The 15,934-nt window shown below is 41.6% G+C and overlaps 1 protein-coding gene and 1 pseudogene across 3 annotated transcripts in view; one reads left to right on the top strand and one right to left on the bottom strand.

Moving 5' to 3' along the window:
• Window positions 1–15,934, bottom strand: part of C1H1orf146 (chromosome 1 C1orf146 homolog) — a 38,171-nt gene that overhangs the window by 4,362 nt on the left and 17,875 nt on the right. For both annotated transcript variants that reach the window (XM_017944672.3, XM_003892196.4), the window contains exon 2: window positions 9,230–9,338. In XM_017944672.3, the coding sequence (XP_017800161.1) occupies window positions 9,230–9,295 (66 nt within the window). In that variant the 5' untranslated portion in view covers window positions 9,296–9,338. The remainder of the gene's footprint in view (window positions 1–9,229; window positions 9,339–15,934) is intronic.
• Window positions 10,472–11,820, top strand: LOC110743052 (annotated as a pseudogene). The gene is made up of 2 exons (XR_002521481.2): window positions 10,472–10,484; window positions 10,701–11,820. The product of XR_002521481.2 is annotated as an actin, alpha skeletal muscle-like (transcript).

Below are 15,934 nucleotides of genomic sequence, written 5' to 3'. Positions count from 1 at the left end.
TAAAAGCCCAAAATTTGCTGGGCGTGGTGAGGCATGCATGTAGTCCCAGTTACTTGGGAGGCTGAGGTAGGAGAATCACTTGAACTTGGGAGGTGGAGGTTGTAGTGAGCCGAGATTGTGCCGCTGCACTCCAGCCCAGGTGACAGAGCAAGACTACCTCAAAAAACAAACAAACAAACAACTTGGAGGCTAGGCATGGTGACCACGGAGACCTTGGAGGCCAAGGCTGGTGGATCATTTGAGTCCAGAAGTTCAAGACCAGCCTGGGCAACATGGCAAAACTTTCTCTACAAAAAATACAAAAAATTAGCTGGGCGTGGTGGCACATGCCTGTAGTCCCAGCTACTCACAAGCTGAGGTGAGAGAATCACTTGAGCCTGGGAGGTTAAGGCTGCAGTGAGCCATGACTGCACCACTGCACTCCAGCCTGGGTGACAGAGACCCTGTCCCAATAATAATAATAATAATAATAATAATAAAAAACAACTTGGAGATAGATTCTGACATGCATTAATGTATAACTATGGAAAATAGGTGGTTGTCTATTTCTTAAATAATTGACAGAACCACATAGTGCCAGACATATACAATACCATCACAGAAGACAACCAATTTTACAATTCATCAATTTACATTACAGTTACTTTAGTATACTTTTAAAATGTTTTAAGCCTTAGGTGAGTCAGAAAACATGTAAGAAAACAGCTATAGGACTCTTGGTTTTAATACTAACCATTTCAAATATCACCTCATTTCCTATTCCACCCAGGCAATTAAATCATATTTCCCACAATACTAAAATCTAGGATTAATAGTTTTTCCTGATAAGATAAAACTTAAATTTGGCCAGGCACAATGGCTCACACCTGTAATCCTAGCACTTTGGGAGGCTGAGGTGAATCACTTGAGCCCAGGAGTTTGAGACCAGCCTGGGCAATGTAGCATGACCTTGTTTCTACCAAAAATTAAAAAATAGATAAAAATAATAAATAAAACTCAAACTTGATAGTTTCCAGACAGATAAAAATCTCTTAGGTAGATTAATTTTATTTTCTATTTTGCCTCAGAACATGTATATTTTAAGCACACAGGCTGAAATTATGTGTAAAATACATGCTTCCTTTCTTTTCTAAAGAGTATTTTGTGTCACTCAGACAGATCCTGACCTACAGTTTAACTGTGGCTCTTTTCCTCTGCTGTTTTAAAATTATATAATGCTTCCAGCAACGGCAGATTAAGTAATTTAGGCCAACCCGCCTACTGAAGGCAACTAGAAAAGCTGGACAATCTTCTAAAATCTGCTTGAATACACCAGAGAGCTAACAGGATAGTAAAAAATTATAAGGTCAACATCTATACAGAAATTCAAATATATGAGCAAGCATTTAGGCCACTTTTTTCCCTGAGGGCATCTGCCAGCTCAGAAAGAGGCAGAAGAGAGGCTGAACAGATCTTTTGACGAAAATAGAACAGTTCTCACAGGGACTATAGCCCAGCTTCAAACCATTTCAATCCCTGAAATTGTATTAAGGTGATAACTGAATTACCAGTGCTTCCCAGCACCTTGTAGAAACACTCTCTAGAGCAACCTTTCTCAATCAGGTCTCCTCATCTGAATTACGGAACAAAGAAAATGATCTAAGTGACTATTGTGTCAATTCTCCCATAGCTAGATGTACAGGAGACAATTCAATTCAACACTCTGGATGTACAGGATACAACTTAATTCATCATATAAAAGAGATGCCTTAGGAGTTGGGTTGTCAGATTTAGCAAATAAAAACAACACAACACTCAGTTAAATGTGAATGCGTGACAAACAATGCAATTTTCAGTATAAGTATGTCCCACGTAATATTTGGGACATAATTATAGTAAATTCACTGTTTATCTAAAATTCAAACTTTTTATTTTTTATTTTTATTTTTTATTTTTTTTGAGGCAGGGTCTTACACTGTCACCCAGGCTGGAGTGCAATGGCATAATCTTGGACCACTGCAACCTCTGCCTCCTGGGTTCAAATGATTCTCCTACCTCAGCCTCCCAAGTAGCTGGAATTACAGGCACACACCACCATGCCTGGCTAATTTTTGTATTTTTAGTAGAGACAGAGTTTCACCATGTTGGCCAGGCTGGTCTCAAAACTCCTGACCTCAAGTGATCCACCCACCTTGGCCTTCCAGAGTGCTGGGATTATAGGCGTGAGCCACCGCACCTGGCCGGAAATTCAAACTTGAGTGTCCTGTATTTTATCTGGCAACCCTACTTAGGGCATCAGGAATTTAATTTTCTTACAGAATTAAAACCTCTCAAGGGGAAGATAGCATTATTCTAGGCTTCAAATTATTTCTACAATTTTTCAAATACAAATTCCAACATACAATAAAAAATAATCAGACATACAAAGGGACACAATTCCATGAAAGAAAACTATCAGAAACAATAGAGAACAGAAACAGGCCCACAGGGGATGCATGTAGTGAAGCTATCAAATACACACCTTAAAACAGCCTGTTTATTATGATCAAGGAGATAAAACATAGCTTAAGAATTTTGGCGAAGAACTGGAAGATATGTTTAAAAATGTAAAAAACATGAGTTAAGAAAGCTCCCTAAAATTTGATTCAAACAGGGCCAGGCACAGTGGCTCAGGCCTGTAATCCCAGCACTTTGGGAGGCCAAGGCAATGTACTGCTTGAGCTCAGGAGTTCAAGACTGGCCTGGGCAATGTAGTGAGACCCTATCTAATTAAAAAACAAACACATAATATAATAAAAAAATCTGAGTCAAATCTTTAAAATAAAAAGCAGTGTATTAGGCAGACAAGTGAAGGAAGAAGACAAATATGAGAAGAGTATGAACAGAAAGAGTAACAAAGGTAAAGGCATTCAGACCTAAAGGTATGGTTCTTATACAGTGAGTGGGTAAGGTATATACAAGTCAGATAATTTGGGTACAATGTTAGGAATAATTGCTGGCAGATCATGAGCACCCATATATATCATGCCAATGAATTTCAATAATATCCTATTATCAGGAGGAACCAACTAAAAGAATAAAATAATGGAATGCTAAAAAAAATAATGAAGGTAAAATTAGAACGTATTGAATTGAGAAAACAATAGGTAAGTCCAAGAGCTGATTCATCAAAATGACCAGGAAGCTAAGTATAGATTTTTCAAAATACATTTCATAGAATATTAGTCCTATTAGATATTAAAAGATGCTCCTGCCTGAAATAAGACTGGGGAATGCTGAATATTATTTCATCTCTTTTGGGGGTTTTATAATGCATTTGAACTATTAAAGTCTCTGAATAATAGTGCAGTAAAAAGAAAACCTAACCAAAACAAAACAAAACAAAAAACACTTGTTTAACTTTGTTTATAGCAGCATCCAAAATAAAATCCATACAATACTCCTTCCTGCATATGTAACATCTATTAATAATCTTTAAAACTAGTATTATGTCAGCCAGGTGCAGTGGCTCACGCCTGTAATCCCAGCACTTTGGGAAGCCATCGTGCAGGTTGGGGTGGGGGCGGGGATCGGAGTTCGAGACCAGCCTGGCCAACATGGTGAAACCCCATCGCTATTAAAAATACAAAAATTAGCCGGCATGGTGGCAGGCACCTGTGATCCCAGCTACTTGGGAGGCTGAGGCAGGAGAATCACTTGAGCCTGAGAGGCAGAGGTTGCAGTGAGCCAAGATTGTGCCACTACTCCAGCCTGGGCGACAGAGCAAAGCTCCATCTCAAAAAAACAAAAAAACAAAAACTAATATGTCTAGCACATCACTCATAAGAAAGAAAATGTAAGTAAAAACAGGAATGAAAAGGGGCACTTAATGGCAGTTTATTAGAAAATTTAAAGAATGACAATATGAAACTTTTCACCACAGAAATGTAAATTTCATAAAGTTCAACTTAATACATTTAAAAGCCTCTATAAAATGGGTAAATGTTTGTAAAAATATAATTTATGAAAATAGACTCACAATAAAGTATAAAACAAAATACAACAAAAACCATAAAACCACACCTTACTATGGAACAATCATTTCTTGCCCCTTCACTCCAGACATCAGCTGGTGTCCATAAGATAAATATTAGGGCAATGGAGAAGTCTTGTGAGCTGAGGGTTGTGAGCTGACCACCTACTCTCAGGCATTCAACTTTCCATCTCTCCCTCTCCAAACTGTAAGGAGACAGTCTCATTCCAATGCTGCCAAGGCTAGAATATCAGTTTCTGGTTCTTTAGCTCTCAAAAAGCCTTAACTAATATATATCTGCATATCTTTACTGTTTCTGGAATTCCTTAACATCTCCATTAGAGTGCTTACAGAAAGAAAAAAAAAAAAAAAAAAAAAAGAACTTTAGAAAATCTCCAACCTTCAAAGAATTAAGGAAGTAGGATGTTGAAAATGAACGCAAAAAGTCTATTTATTTATCTTTAAAATACATGTAGCTTATGCACTTCCTGCTCCCCACAACTAATTGTGGACAATCAAGCTAAGAAACTTTTGGTGACTTCTTCAGCCCCCGCATTTGTGGACCGGAGAACCTCACCCGAGAGCGCCAGCGCGACTTCCCTGGCCCCCCACACCTGAGGACCAGAGAACCTCGTCCGAGAGTGTATGCATATTTGCAATAAAAGACTGCCACTTTCTTATGTACTTTGGCCTCATGTTTAATTACTTAGCTCTCCTAAATTAAGTTACATTAAATTAAATTAAAACAGTTGGTGCCGAAACCCAACCCAGGAGGAGACCCTTCCTCAACATTCCCTAGGGGTCTAACAAACCTCCTCTGCAGCGAACCAGCTCCCATCCCAACCAGCCACGAACACCGAACAAGTGTTCCAGCTTTCCACTGGTGCCGCTCTGAGAATTTCTTCTTCGGTGAGTACTCCCCTTTGTTAACCATCTCCGTCCGTTTCCGTGTCCTTGGCCTAGAGTCGTACGTACGCCCAAGGACGTAGCCACCCTGTGGCACAGTGAGGTCTTCAACCCGGAGACGTCCATCTTGAAGTTCCTCAATTCTCCGTTAGTGGCTCCAGGAGCCCCCCGTCTCTAGCAGCGGCAAAGGATGCTTTGCCACTGCGTGAGGTCGGTTTCCATTTCTGGTGGTTAAACAATGGGAACCTCACAATCAAAACCTCTCCACTGTGGCATGGCCGCAGTATAAATTAGACAACCAATCTCAATGGCCACCAGACGGCACACTTGACTATAACATTCTATTAGATCTCTCTAATTTCTGCCAGAGGCTCAGAAAGTGGTCAGAAATTATCTATGTTCAAGGCTTTTAGGACTTGCGCTCTCGTCCAGACCTGTGCGCCTGGTGTTAAATGGCCCAGGTCTTGTTAGCCTAAACCCCTAAACCCGGCCCTTGGCCCCCACCTCAGCAACTGAGGAGGACTCCACCTCCATTTCAGATGGGGCTGATGGCAGGCGACCTCCCTCCCGACTTTCCAACCCCCCTCCCTATGGACTTCCTACCACCCCTCCCGACGCTCCTCCTTCAGCCACTCCTCTCACCCCTCCCTATGGAGCTCCAACTGCCCCGCCCGACACTCCTCTCTCAGCCATTCCTCTTACTCTCCCATTTCCATCCACACTCGCTCCAAGACCGCGGTAGCGGCCCCCATTAGTCAGCCCTCTACCAGTCAGCCTGCCTCAACCCCCTCTACCAGTCAGCCTGTCTTAACCTACCCTACTGGTCAGTCTGTTCCAACCTCCCCTGCTAGTTTGTTGCCCCCTCCCCGACCCCAAGAAGTTGCTGGAGCCAAAGGCGTGGTTAGAGTCCACGTCCCCTTTTCCTTGGCTGACCTTTCCAAAACTGAAGAACGACTTGGCGACTTCTCAGCCAACCCCACCTAATATTCCAAAGAGTTTCGATACCTAGGCCAGAGCATATAACCTTACCTGGCATGACTTACATGTCATTCTTACTTCCTCCCTTAACCCAGAGGAAAGACAGCGTGTTCTTGCAGCCGCCAGGCAACATGCACATCAATGGCATTTAACTGACGCCACTGTCCCATCAGGAGAGATGGCTGTCCCGTCCATAGAACCAGATTGGGACTACCAACCACAGCAGCCTGGCCGCCATAGGAGAGACATTATGGTTCAATGTCTCTTAGCCGGTATGCAGGCAGCCTCTAACAAAGTGGTCAATTTTGATAAACTAAAGAAATCATCCAGCACCCAGATGAGAACCCGGCTTCCTTCCTAAATCGCCTTACAGAGGCACTAGCCCAATTTACTCGGCTAGACCCCACCTCCCCAGCTGGAGCAGCTGTCCTAGCCTCCTACTTTATTTCCCAGTCAGCCTCAGATATTCCAAAAAAGCAAAAAAAAGGTTGAAGATGGGCCTCAGACTCCCATACAGGAAAATTGGCCTTCAAAGTTTTTAACTCCAGAGAAGCAGCAGCTCAGGCTGCAGAGCTAGACAAGGAGAAAAGAAGGGCTCTGCTTCAGGCGCAAGCTCTAGTGGCTGCCCTCCAACCAGCGTTGCCCACTCTGCCGGCAGGGAAGACACAGGGCAAGTCTCCCAGGGACTCCTGCTATAAATGAGGAGACCCAGGACACTGGGCAAACCAGTGTCCCCAGGCCAAGCCGGCCACTCTGTCTCGTCCATGCTTTAAGTGTGGCACAACTGGGCATTGGGAAAAAAGGTGTCCAAATCCTCGCCTGCCTACCACGCCATGCCCAACCTGCCAACAGGAAGGACATTGGAAGTCTGATTGCCCCGCCAGCAGGGCAGGCATTGCGCCTCAACATGGTGCCTCTCCTCAAAGGCCGGAAGGCTCCTTCCAGCTCCTACACCTGGACAACGACTGACGGTGCCCACACTCGGAGACCCTGATCACCCTCGCCGAGCCTAGGGTAACTCTACAGATAGCGGGTAAGCCAATTTCTTTTCTCATCAATACGGAGGCTACCTATTCTGTTTTGTCAACCTATAGAGGTCCTAGCCAGCCATCCACTATCTCAGTAGTTAAGGTAGACGGTAAACCGTCTAACCCTCGCCAGACCCCAATGCTAAGTTACTGCCTGGACTATGCATGCTTTGCCCACTCTTTCCTCATCATGCCCTCTTGTTCCACCCCTCTCTTGGGATGAAACATCTTAACCTAACTCAAAACATCTATTCCCCTTCCCTTTCTCCAGGTGGCCAGGTTCTACTCAAGGATCAACACCCTCCTCAAATTTTCCCGCTTCTTCACCATTCTTCATCTTAACTTAACTGACTTTTCCCTCATAAACCCCATAGACACCCTCCTTCCCGACCCACCCCCCAACCAGTAGGTTTCCCAACTTTTTACTCTCATAGAAGACCTAGCTTGGCAGGGTGCCCTTTGTGATTTCGGCAATGTTGAACTTACCCTCTACACCTTTGTCATCATTATTATGGTTCACTCTAATTCCCCTAGTTACTCCTACTAATCCTAACTTTGTATGGAGATTCTAAACCTGGTCTACAGACAACCAGATACACTCAGTCATGCAGGGCACTGCAGATTGTCCCCCCCCCCGCCACCCAGGGTTGTCACTCTGCCCTCTCCCTAAATAAAATGTGGACTCATTAGGCCAGGATGAAGGACAGATAAAGGGAAGGAGAGGCTATAACCAGAAGGCAGTAGAAAGCCCAGACCTCCCCAAGGGCCTCTGCAGCACTCAGTCCCTGTTGAGTCAAAGATAGGGAGAAGCCAGGAGGTAGGGGAGTTGGTGAGGGGAGCAGCCTTAATGAGTGGTAGGTGGAGAGACAGAGACGGAGATGGAGATGGAGACAAAGAGATACAGACAGAGACAGAGAGAGGCAGAGACGGACAGAGACAGAAATGAAGAGATAGAGATGGAGAAAGACAGATGGGGAAAGACAGAGATGAAGAGAGACAGAGAGAGAGACAGAGGTGGAGAGAGACAAAGACAGAGATGGGGAGAGAGATGAAGAGAGACAGAGTAAGACAGAGATGGAGAGAGACAGAGATAGAGACAGATGAGGAGAGACAGAGATGAAGAGAGAGAGAGATAGATGAAGAGATACAGAGATGAACAGAGACAGAGATGAAGAGAGACAGAGTGAGACAGAGATTCCTTTTTGCTACTCTACGCCAAACTCTTCATGGTGTAATTGCACATAAGCTCCCAGCAGGACCCAGACAGCCCCTGTTGGAGGCTACTTTTGGTGTAACCAAACTCTATCTAAAACTCTTAACCATACCTCCATCACCCAGTCCCTTTGCGTTCCGGTATCTTTAGTGCCTAGCTTAACCCTATATAGCGAAGGAGAATTGTCTGAACTAGCTTCCCAGCTCAGCTCCAGCAATAACATCCAAAAGCGGGCTGTTTTTCTTCCCTTAATTATCAGGGTTTCCCTAGCTTCAACAATTTAACGCCCCCTTAACCCCCGGACCACCGGTATGGCTACTGCCTGTAGTACAGCAGATGCTTCCATTCCTAATTCCCATACTAATCCTCTGCCTTATGTTATGTCTTGCTCCCATTCTAATAAAATTTCTCCGAGCCAAGGTCCAAGAGATCACCCGAGTCACCTTCAACCAAATGCTCCTGCATCCCTACACCCAACTGCCAACCTCAGACCCTAACTACGCCCCTTAACAGCAGGAAGCAGCCAGACAGACCACGGCGCCCTAAATTCTTATAATCAATAAGAGGTTGGACTGTTTGAGTGAAGGAAAAAGGACAAGATGGAGGAAGGTGAACAAGAAGGCACAATCCATGTTGCTTCCGGGTTCTTCCTCACCAACATTCCCATGCGCGGGAAAATGCGGCCCGCCCCGGGAAGATGCAGATCAACCGAGCATGCGCCAGGTGATGTCAATCCGAAGAGATCGAAACTTACCTGGCCACGCCTACGGAGACGCCCCTATCACGCCCTTATCCTGCCCACTGCCCTCCCCCTTCCAGTACCAATGCATAAATGTCTGCCACTGGCAGGAGCCAGTGTGACTTCTTCGGCCCCCACATTTGTGGACCAGAGAACCTCACCCGAGAGCGCCAGCGCCACTTCCCTGGCCCCCCACACCTGAGGACCAGAGAACCTCGTCCGAGAGTGTATGCATATTTGCAATAAAAGACTGCCACTTTCTTATGTGTAAAAAAAAAAAAAAAAAAAAAAAGAAACTTTTAAAATATTGTTCCATATGAAAGCTGCTTTTAATTTTTTTAAGTTAAAGATCAGTGGCCCAAATGCCCCTTTACCTTAAGAGATGAGCTAATAATAATGGTGGTTGTCCATTTTATTTTTTCTTTTCCACTTTCAGCCATCTGTCTGTCTGTAGAGCACCCTAGCTTCTAATGGTGCAACAATCTGAGAAAATTAAGAACAAAAAGAATACAAAGAACTATCTGATGAATAAGTAAATTAAAGATGGAACTAAAACTAGGGTACTGGAGACATTTTAAAGAATATTTGAACATCAAAATTTGACAACAGAAAAAGTATCTGTCTTGTTATACATTTAGCTTATTCAATACTATGCTTCCCATTAACAAGTATCAAATCAATGATTCCCATTTCAGCACACTAAAGAAAGAGGACTTGCATCAAGAACATGTCTGAGGTTTTTATCCTACCTGCAAGCTAAAAAGTTAGCCTGCCAGAGTTTCACTTATACAGACAAAAGACAGACTCAGAGACAAAGGACAGTTTTTTACTCAGAGCAACAGCAGTATAGCCACAGTATCATTTTCTTGCACTAGTTCCTCAAGCCCAATTCCCACAGGGTGATGGGACAAAGGCCAGGTGACATGTGCACACACAGTGGGTTGCATTATAGGAAAGAAACCCAGAGCTTAGGAAACCTCAATCTCTTGTAAGCAAACCTGCCTTCTACTATGGCGAGAAATACTATATCTCAAATAGGGAATATGTGAGGTGGGACCTAAATATTTGCATCTTTTTTTTTTTTTTTTAAACAGGGTCTCACTCTTTGACCCACAGGCTGGAGTACAGTGGTGCAATCCTAGCCTCAAACTCCTAGGCTCAAGCAATCCTCCTGCCTCAGCTTCCCAAGTAGCTAGGACTACAGGTATGCACCACCATGCCTGGCTAATTTTTTTTTTTAAACTTGTTGTGGAGATGGCGGCGGAGGGGGGTGGGGGTCTCCCTATGTTGGCCAAGCCGGTCTTGAACTCCTGGCTTCAAGCGACCTGCAACCTCCTGAAGTGTTAGGATTACAAGCATGAGCCACTGCACCTGGCCAATATGTGCTAAGAGGTACACAGGTGATGATGATGATTCTGGTCTGGGGACCACACTTTAAAAACCACTGCACTAAGAGAAGGAAAAGTATTCTGCAGAACAGCAACAACAATGCATCATACAGTGGCAACCAGGTACACAATAAAATAAAATTGCATTTAAGTTCAGCATGCTAAAGTTTATAGTATACGTATCTGAGGTGAGAAGAAAGAAAATCACCATAAACTTAGTAGCATAAAATGGAATCTCACTGTGCTCTAAATTTGCTACTTTTCTAATTTCATTGAGACTGAAAACCCTGAAGTCATGTTTCCACTTGTCTTCTGCCCATTTTCCTTTAGTTTTTTCTTTTTCTTATACATTTGTAGGATTTCTTTATATATTATAGATATCAGTCCTTTGTCAGCTATGTATTTTCTACCTGTTTGTGACTTGTCTCCCCTCCTTCTTTAGGGTAATTCTTGATACACACAAATTATTATTTCCAATGTAGTCAAATTTATCAATTTTTTCATTTATGGTTAGTGGGTTTTGTTTCTTCTTTAAGAAATCTTCCTGGGCAGCCATCTTGCTCTTGCTGCACACTGAAATTGGAGGACCTTCTCTGCTTCAGATTAACCAACAGCATAAATCAAGAAAAGTTAGCCAAACTTCTGGATCAGGTCCAGACTGGCGGCAAGGGTACGGCTCACAGAAAGAAGACGGTACAAAGAACAGCTACAGCTGATGACAAAAAGCTGGAGAAGAGCTCCAAGCTGCCCGACGGCCAGGTCATCACCATCGGCAACTAGCGGTTCCGGTGTCCGGAGGTGCTGTTCCAGCCTTCCTTCCTGGGCATGGAATCCTGCGGAATCCACAAGACCACGTTCAACTGCGTCATGAAGTGTGATGTGGACATCTTCAAAGACCTGTACGCCAACACAGTGCTGTCCAGCAGCACCACCATGTACCCGCACATCGCCAACAGGATGCAGAAGGCAATCACTGCCCTGGCACCTGGCACCATGAAGATCAAGATCATTGCGCCCTGAGAGCGAAAGTACTGAAAGTACTCAGTGTGGATCGGCGGCTCCATCCTGGCCTCACTGTCCACCTTCCAGCAGATGTGGATTAGCAAGCGGGAATATGACAAATTGGGCCCCTCCATTGTTCACCACAAATGCTTCTAAATAGACTGTGAGCAGATGCAAAGCTTTTGCTGCATTGGTTAATTCAGAAGTATAAATTTGTCCCTGGCAAATGCATATATCACAAATCTGGAATAAGCCTTTGAAAAGAAACTGTCCTTGAAGCTAGTATCTGATATCAGCACTGGATCGTAGAACTTGTGGCTGATTTTGACCTTGTATTCAAGTCAACTGTTCCCCTTGGTATTTGTTTAATACCCTGTACATATCTTTGATTTCAACCCTTAGTACATGTGGCTTGGTCACTTCGTAGCTGACGTAAGAACATGCTTGTGGAAGACAAGTCTGTGGCTTGGTGAGTCTGCATGGCCAGCAGTCTCCGATCTGTGCAGGGTATTAATGTGTCAGGACTGAGTGTTCTGGGATTTCTCTAGAGGCTGGCAAGGGCTCCTGAACCAGTTGTTTCTGTCCTTTCAATCAGACAATCTGGAGAGTCACAACTGTATCTAGAAAAACTGCCAGAAGCAAAAGTAAATTCCGTATGGAGGAAGATACCATCCAGAGCCTCAGGTTGCAAATTAGTGTTATAATTTTGCAATCATAACATCCAGCACACGATAAAAAAGTCCTCAGGCATACAAAGAGTTAAGAACAGACTGAAAACCAAGGAGGAAAAGCTGACTGTAAAGAAGAGACCAAGGGGAGACTGAAGTACTGGCATTGTCATATCCAGACTATAACTGATTAATTTGTTCAAAGCAATATATGACAACTGGAGCATTTTGGCAGAAAATTTGAAACTGCAAAAGTAAATAAAATGGAAATTCTGGAAATGAAAAAATATCAAAATTGGAAACAATTCAATGGATAGGCTAAAGAGCATATTACACACAAGTGTGGAATGTAGGTCAGAGGAAAATATCCAGACTGAGGTAGGTTAAGCAAAAGGATAAAGAACACAGAGAAAAGCATAATACACATACAAGGCATTATTAGGCTTGTGAAATGGTCTAACACAGAGATAACTGAAGTTTGAGAAAGAGAAAAGAGAATGGAGCAGGACCAATACATAAAAATAGAGTGGCCAAGTCAATTTTCCAAAATTGACTAAAGACATCAAGTTGTAGGTTCAAGAGCAATAATAAATCTGAACAGATTAAACTAAGCAACAGATTAACAAGGTAAAACTGAAAAAAAAAAAAAAAAAAAAAATCTTCAAAGGAGCCAGTGAAGAAAAGGTGTATTATTTTTAAAGGGGAACAGTAAACTGAAAACTGACTTCTCAAAAGAAACATGGTAGCTAGGAGGCAACTGAATAATAACTTTTAAGTACTGAAAGAAAATAATTGTCAACATAGGATTTCATAGCTGAGATTAATATGTTTTTAAAATGAAGGAGAAATAAAGAAAAATTTTATGACAAAAATAAACCAGAGACTTCATCATCAGTTGGCCCACACTTAAAGGAGATACCAGGAGAAGTTCTTCAGGCACAAGGCAAATGATCCCACATGGAAGCACAAAGATGCCAGAGTAAATGAAGACTAATGGAAAGGAGAAATGTAAATACATGGGTAACTCTAAATCAAGAATGACTACAAATAAGAACAATAATATATAATGAAGTATAAAATAGATGTTCAATTAAAATATACAACAATAGCAAAAAAAAAAAAAAAAAAAAAGGAGACATGATGGTAACTGTACCTAAGGTGCTTTAGGTCCTTGAAGTGGTAGAAGTACTCACTTATACTGGATCTTGATAAGTCAATCATGCATTTTGTAATTTCTGAGTTAATCAGCAAATTATGGTTAAAAAAAACTCAACAAGGTAAGAGAAAAACAGATTTAAAGCAAGCAAACAAACAAAAACACTTCAGAAGTCTAAAAGCAAGAAAGAGAGAAAAAAGAACTATAACTTGAGGGACAAATAGAAAACAAATAGTGACATGGCATATTAAACCCAAATACATTAGTATCTACAAGTAAGACTAAATTCTACAACTAAAAGAAAAGATTGCCCCAAATGACAGGGAAAAACCATCTGCTGCTTACAATAAAAACACTTTAACTACTAGGATATAAAAAGGGTGAAAGTAAAAGGATGGGAAAACATATACCACACAACCATTAACCAAAAGAAAGTTGCTACCATATGTTAACTTGCATCCACATTAAGAATGAAGAGAACTGTATAAGTGGTAAATAGATGCATAAATGTAAGACTAAATAAGTATGTATTTTCCTCAGTTCTCCTCTTAATTTCTCTAAAAGATGAATATATAAAGCAGTAATTATATTATTGGGTCAAGTGTGTGTATGTGTGTATGTATGTGTGTGTGTATGTGTGTGCATGCATGCACGTATGTGTGCATGTGAGTATATTGGGAGGAAATGGAGCTATATTGGTGCAAAGTTTCTCTATTTTTCCATAATTAAATTAGTGTTAATTTGAAATAATAAATTAAGATGCATATTATAGTATCCAGAGAAGGCACTAAGAAAAATAACAGAAAAAATTTAAAAGTCAGAGGAATCAAAGTGGTTTACTACAAAATATTCATATAACATAAAAAAGGTAGTCAAGAAGGAACAGAGGAACAAAAAAGACATGAGACATCTAGAAACTAAATAGCAAAATGACAGACTTAATAGTGGTGATGGCTGTACCTCATTAGTGGATATACTAAAAATCACTGACTTGTACATTTTAAAATGTATTTAATGTCACATGACTTATATCTCAATTTTAAAAATTTTTAAATAGCAGTCAGCCATACTGAGTAATTACATTAAAATGTGAATGGATAAAATGTTACAGTCAAACCAAAATCCAACTATATGTTGTCTTCAGATTCAAGGATACAAATAGGTTGAAAGTAAAAGAACGGAAAAAGATACATCATGCAAACAGTAACCATAGGAGAGCTGGAGTGGCTATATTGACAAAAAAACAAAATAGACTTTAAGATAAATATAAATTGAGACAAAGAAAGATGTATTATAATGATAAAAAGGTCAATATATACATTCCTTATATATTGTATATTCATCTAACAGAGCTCCAAAATACATGAAACTAAAGTCATACAAACCTCAATAGAATTAAAAATTAATATCAATTAAAAACTGGGGGAAAAGCCACAAATACCTGGAAATCAAACACACACTTCTAAGTAACCCATAGATCAAAGAATAAATCATAATGGATGTTAGGCAATGTTTTGAAATGAGTAAAAACAAACAAAACATAAAAATTTATGAAATGTAGCTAAAGGAATACTTAGAGGGAAACATATAGCTTTAAAAGACTAAATTAGGCTGGGTGCAGTGGCTCACGCCTGTAATCCTAACACTTTGGGGACCCAAGGCCAGTGGATTGCTGGAGCCCAGGAGTTTGTGCCCAGCCCGGGCAACATGGCAAAACTTCGTCTCTACAAAAAATACAAAAATCAGTTGGGTATGGTGGCACACGACTCTAGTTGCAACTACTCGGGAGGCTGAGGAGGGAGGATCACCTGAGCCTGGGGAGGTTGAGATGACTGCTCCACTGCACACTAGCCAGCCTGGGTGACAGAGTGAGACCCTGTCTCAAGGGAAAAAAAAAAAAAAAAGAGGCTAAACTGGAAAAGAAGAATTATGTCAAATTAATACCTTATTCCATCTTATATTAAAAGAGGAAGAGGCCGGGCACAGTAGCTCATGCCTGTAATACCAGCACTTTGGGAGGCCGAGGTGGGCAGATCATGAGGTCAAGGGACCCGCTTTCTATCAGACAATCTGGAGAGTCACAGCTGTATCTAGAAAAACTGTCTGCCAGAAGACCATCCTGGCCAACATGGTGAAACCCCGTCTCCACCAAAAATACCAAAATCAGCTGGGTGTGGTGGCACGCGCCTGTAGTCCCAGGTACTCGAGAGGCTGAGGTAGGAGAATCGCCTGAATCCAGGAGGCAGAGGTTGCAGTGAGCCTAGATCGTGCCACTGCATGCCAGCCTGGCGGCAGAGCAAGACTCAGTCTCAAAAAAAAAAAAAGAATAAATTAAACCCAAAGCAATGGGGAAAAAAGGAAGTAATAAAGATTAAAGCAGAAATCAATAGAATAAAAATAGAATAAAGAAAATAAACAGTTCTTTGAAAAGATCAACAACATTGACAAACATTGAGCTAGACTGTCTTTACAACAAACAGTGCTGGAACAATTCAATATCAGTATGTTTTAGAAAATGAACTCGGATCCATTCCATATACCATACCCAAAATTTAACTCAGAATGAATCACAGGCCTACATGTAAAACATAAAACTATAAATCTTCTAGATGAAAATAGGACACAATAATTGTGACCTTGAGTTAGGTAAATAATTTTTAGTATGACACCAAAAACACAATCCATAAAAGAAAACAAATTGATAAACTGGACTTCATCTAAGTTAAAAACTTATGTCTGGCTGGGCGCAGTGGCTCATGCCTCTAATCCAGCACTTTGGGAGGCTGAGGCAAGCAGATCATGAGGTCAGGAGATCAAGACCATCCTGGCTAACAGTGAAACCCCATCTCCACTAAAAATACAAAA

This window comes from Papio anubis, chromosome 1, assembly GCF_008728515.1.
Source record: "Papio anubis isolate 15944 chromosome 1, Panubis1.0, whole genome shotgun sequence".
NCBI classification, from domain to species: domain Eukaryota; kingdom Metazoa; phylum Chordata; class Mammalia; order Primates; family Cercopithecidae; genus Papio; species Papio anubis.
The sequence above is the reverse complement of the archived record's forward strand: the minus strand, read 5'-3'. Positions and strand labels throughout refer to the sequence as shown.